Below are 3,858 nucleotides of genomic sequence, written 5' to 3' on the forward strand. Positions count from 1 at the left end.
GTTCTGTGTGGTGTGTTTCACACTATAGCATGCAGTAAGGAGTAGTATGGCTCTTCTGGCATATGCTCTGTTTAACGCTGTGCAATTAGGCAGTGGGTGATTTTAAGGTTGATTGATTATTTCATCACACAGGTGTATTTAGGAGTTAATACTTGTGTTGTGTCTGTCTGCCACAGCAACAAAATAAGGCAAGATATATATATACATATAATTTTTTACAAAGAAAATGACCTTTTATTTACACACTGTACATGGCTAAAATGCTAGTCTTTTTAAATGCAATATTTAAAACCATACCCACAATATCCAACAGTTATTTACAGCAGAAGTCCCAACATTCCAGTCTGTGAAACTATTTACAATGTATTCCATCCCTGAGTTTTGGTGGCAAAAAGTCTATGCTATTTTCTGCAGCTGGTGCAGTCTGAAGTCAGGTGGCTTGAGGAAATCTGGAAGAGAATCCAGCTGTTCAGGGGGGATGGACTGTGTGAGCTTCTGCATGGCTTGCACGAACAGGGACGGAGGGGCCGTCCCCGAGAGCCACTGGAACGCCTGCTCGCCCAGGAGCGTCTTCCACTGCAGCGCGTTCGTTTGCAGCTGGCTCTTCATCCGGAAATGCAACTCTGGCATGAAGAGGATGAGGTAGCCAAGACAAACGTGCTTCCGCCGCATATCGAAATCGCTCTGACATATCTGATTCAGGAGGCAGTCCAAAGGGGTATCACCAGAGCGGTCCGTCACGTAAGGGGAGGCACCGTGCCCCAGCAACAGGATCAAACATTCAGGGCGCACCAAGTCACAAGTGAGCTGCAGTGCGGTCTTGCCGCCATCGATGTGAACACAACCGTGGCGGTTCAGATAGCTCTGCCTCTCAGTTTCCGAGAAGACTCTGGCAGAGTCCATGATCATTTTAAGAATGTTGACGCGGTTGTAACGGACGGCGATGTTGAGGTGCGGCGTGGTAGACGCTTGACAGCAGCAGAAGCTTCGACTTGGCATCTCCAGCGCTTGGATTGAATAGCGATTTAGGAGGTACCTCGCGTACTGCTGATGGTCGTGCACCAGTGCATACAACATAGCCTCGCACGGGGAGTAAGCGCACGCACGTCCATCGTCCTCCCAGTGAAACACCTCCATTGTTCGCATATCCTCCAGCACCCATACTGGTAACAAGTCCCTCACTGCTTGGTAAAAGGCGAACGATGTTCTCTGACACTGTTTTTCGGATTTATAATCCGCACGGCTGTCATACATTCCCAAATCGAGAGGCATAGTCAAAACTGGATGTCACAAGTCCTTACACGCTTTCGTATTTGACCAATACAATTACTTGACATGCACAACGCACTTTTTGTGCAAAAGCAGATTATACTAGTAGTTGTTTTTAGTAAGGATATCACTATGACAAAAGTTATCACATCAACCGTTCTAAATTGTCAGGATGGATCTTACTGCTCTGCGCTCAGTTCCAAGAGTTTCATCACAAAACAAAAACAGCAAAGCTTTCTGTTAACCTGTCAAAGATGAATAACAAACTGTCCAAGTTGTGTTATGGTTACGCATGCAACCAGTAACAAATCTCATCGAATTGTTTGCTTCTCGCTAGGAGACGCGCCCCCTTCAAACCCCACAATAAACTCCATCTACGGCTTATATATCCACATTCTGTATGACGTCCAGGGAACTCCCAGAACGGCCGCCCCAGTTGGTTCCCTCTTGTCGCATCAGGACACACCATTGGCTCCCCTGCATTGCAATGCTCTGCTGCGTCATCGGAGTACAAAGTACCCTCAACTTTTTTCCATATTTGTTGCGGACGCCTTGTGAGCGGGCTGTATGACGGTCGGGTACGCTCGCGCATAGAGTACATTCAGATCAGGACGCATGTTTAGTGGCGGGTCACCAGCCAACGTTATGTAATGTAGCGCATTTGAGTGGTGTGCCTCCTGCAGTGAGAGAGTACAGCGGCACTACACAAGCCATTCCACTACTTTATTAACACCAGGGATATTATGATTATTATATTAATAATATGAATTAGCCGTAAGCGTAGCTAATTACAGATAGCAAGCTGTAAAAATGGGAAATTATAGAATATGGGAATAGAAAACTAAAGTGTCTGTCTTTGTTTAACCATTTTTAGGCTGTTGTCCAAAAAAGCTTGTATGTCCAGGGGCATATACAGTTCTTTATTCACTGCGAATGCAGCAGCACATTTTTGCCCTAACTAATATTAACTATGTTTTTGTTTGTTTGGACAGTTGTATAACTGTATCCTACCATGTTTAAAAGGATGCTCTTAACTGATAAACAGTAGTTGAAATCTATTCAGCTTTCAGATTTAAAAAAGAAAAAAGAAAAAGTAGGCTAAAGAAAAATCCTCAGGCTCTCAGATAATGTTTTTAATGTCTGTCTCTGCTCTTGGCCTACATACCATGACTGAGATTAGGTCAATTTGGGGTTATATCACTTCAACTGTTCAGAGGGGGGCTTCACTTACAGTAATCATACTCTTCTAATCTGGAGGATGGTAAAGGTGTTACATGATATTCTATGTCAGTGTCTTCTTTTACCTAGTAGAACACTCAGTTGATACAAAACAAAATATCAATGGCAGCACTGGCATTCACCTTGCATACATTGTTTTAGGAGATAAGACTGTGACTTTGGTCAATAACACATCATCAGGAAGCTATCTTCAACTTCTAACTAATTGTGTTTTCCCACAGACACACCTGGTCTGGTTTGGGGTCATGCAGTTCTAATGAGCTCATGGGAGTGGTGGGGATACCACACTCCTGTCATGTGCTGTCATTCATGATGCGGGCAACAGTGACAGTGTTGTGAAAACACTCACCAGACAAATTACTAAGGTAACACCAATATTTCTATAGTAGTTCTATGGTAGTGTATCGTACCTCTATGGTGTTCTGTAATACCTCTATAACAGGGATCACCAAATGGCGGACGTGACGTGATCCTATCCGATCCTAATGACGTGATCCTATCCGGACCCAGACCATAATAGCCTAATTTAGATTTTCACGTAAGATTTCAAAGCTGCGCTAAATGTTTCGTTGGTTAGGATAACAGCATTTACTTCAGGAGCTTCAGGAACCATCATTTCGCTTGCTGCTACTCAGCCAGTGAAATCTGTGAATTCTGATAAAGTCGAGTCAGTGAGTAAAGTAGCCTACAATGGGGAAGAGACTGATAGCCCCTGCTGGGCCCCCTGAACCGCAAAAAAAGCAGTTTTTCCTAAATAACTACCTGAACCGTGACACTGAGGATGAAGAATCTTTTATGGTATGTTGGTCTCAAGGGCCCACATCAACCTGGCCCATAATCACTCATTTGTGATTTGCACCCCCCCATACATAATTACAAATTCAGTAGGATTAAAAGAAAGCCAAAATAAATATTCATCATCATCATGGCTGCATTTCCAGTATTGGCGATAAGTAGTCGTTTGTCCACTAGATGGCACATCATTGCAGTGAGTTAAAAGTGGGTTGGAAAAACAATGGACCCTTCCTACAAGGACTGTAGTTTACGCAGAGAACGTCTAATAAGGATAGGACGATGTTCACATGAAATGTAATTCCCATTTCTTCTTGAAGCCGAAATAAATCTGAGGATGTTTATCGGACATGCTTGGTTTTTACTGCAGGTACGTTAATCTTATAATATCAATAAGGACCTAATGTTACCGTTAGCATTGGTTGAGTGATGGAGGCCAATTTGATTGATTGCATTTGTAGAAAACTATAAATGCGGTTATACCAAGCAAATTGATAGCAGCACTGTAATTGTATCTTTACAATTGAAATGTAAATGACTGTCATTTGTTGCACGTGC

At 43.2% G+C, this 3,858-nt stretch overlaps 1 protein-coding gene across 1 annotated transcript; it reads right to left on the minus strand.

Moving 5' to 3' along the window:
- Window positions 1-208: 208 nt before the first annotated feature.
- On the minus strand, window positions 209-1,636 carry ankrd9 (ankyrin repeat domain 9). The gene has a single exon (XM_042072200.1). It carries the CDS (start codon window positions 1,270-1,272, stop codon window positions 397-399), a length of 876 nt encoding a protein of 291 aa, XP_041928134.1. The 5' UTR covers window positions 1,273-1,636; the 3' UTR covers window positions 209-396.
- Window positions 1,637-3,858: the final 2,222 nt, after the last annotated feature.

The sequence above is a fragment of the Alosa sapidissima genome, chromosome 19, assembly GCF_018492685.1.
Source record: "Alosa sapidissima isolate fAloSap1 chromosome 19, fAloSap1.pri, whole genome shotgun sequence".
Taxonomy (NCBI): domain Eukaryota; kingdom Metazoa; phylum Chordata; class Actinopteri; order Clupeiformes; family Clupeidae; genus Alosa; species Alosa sapidissima.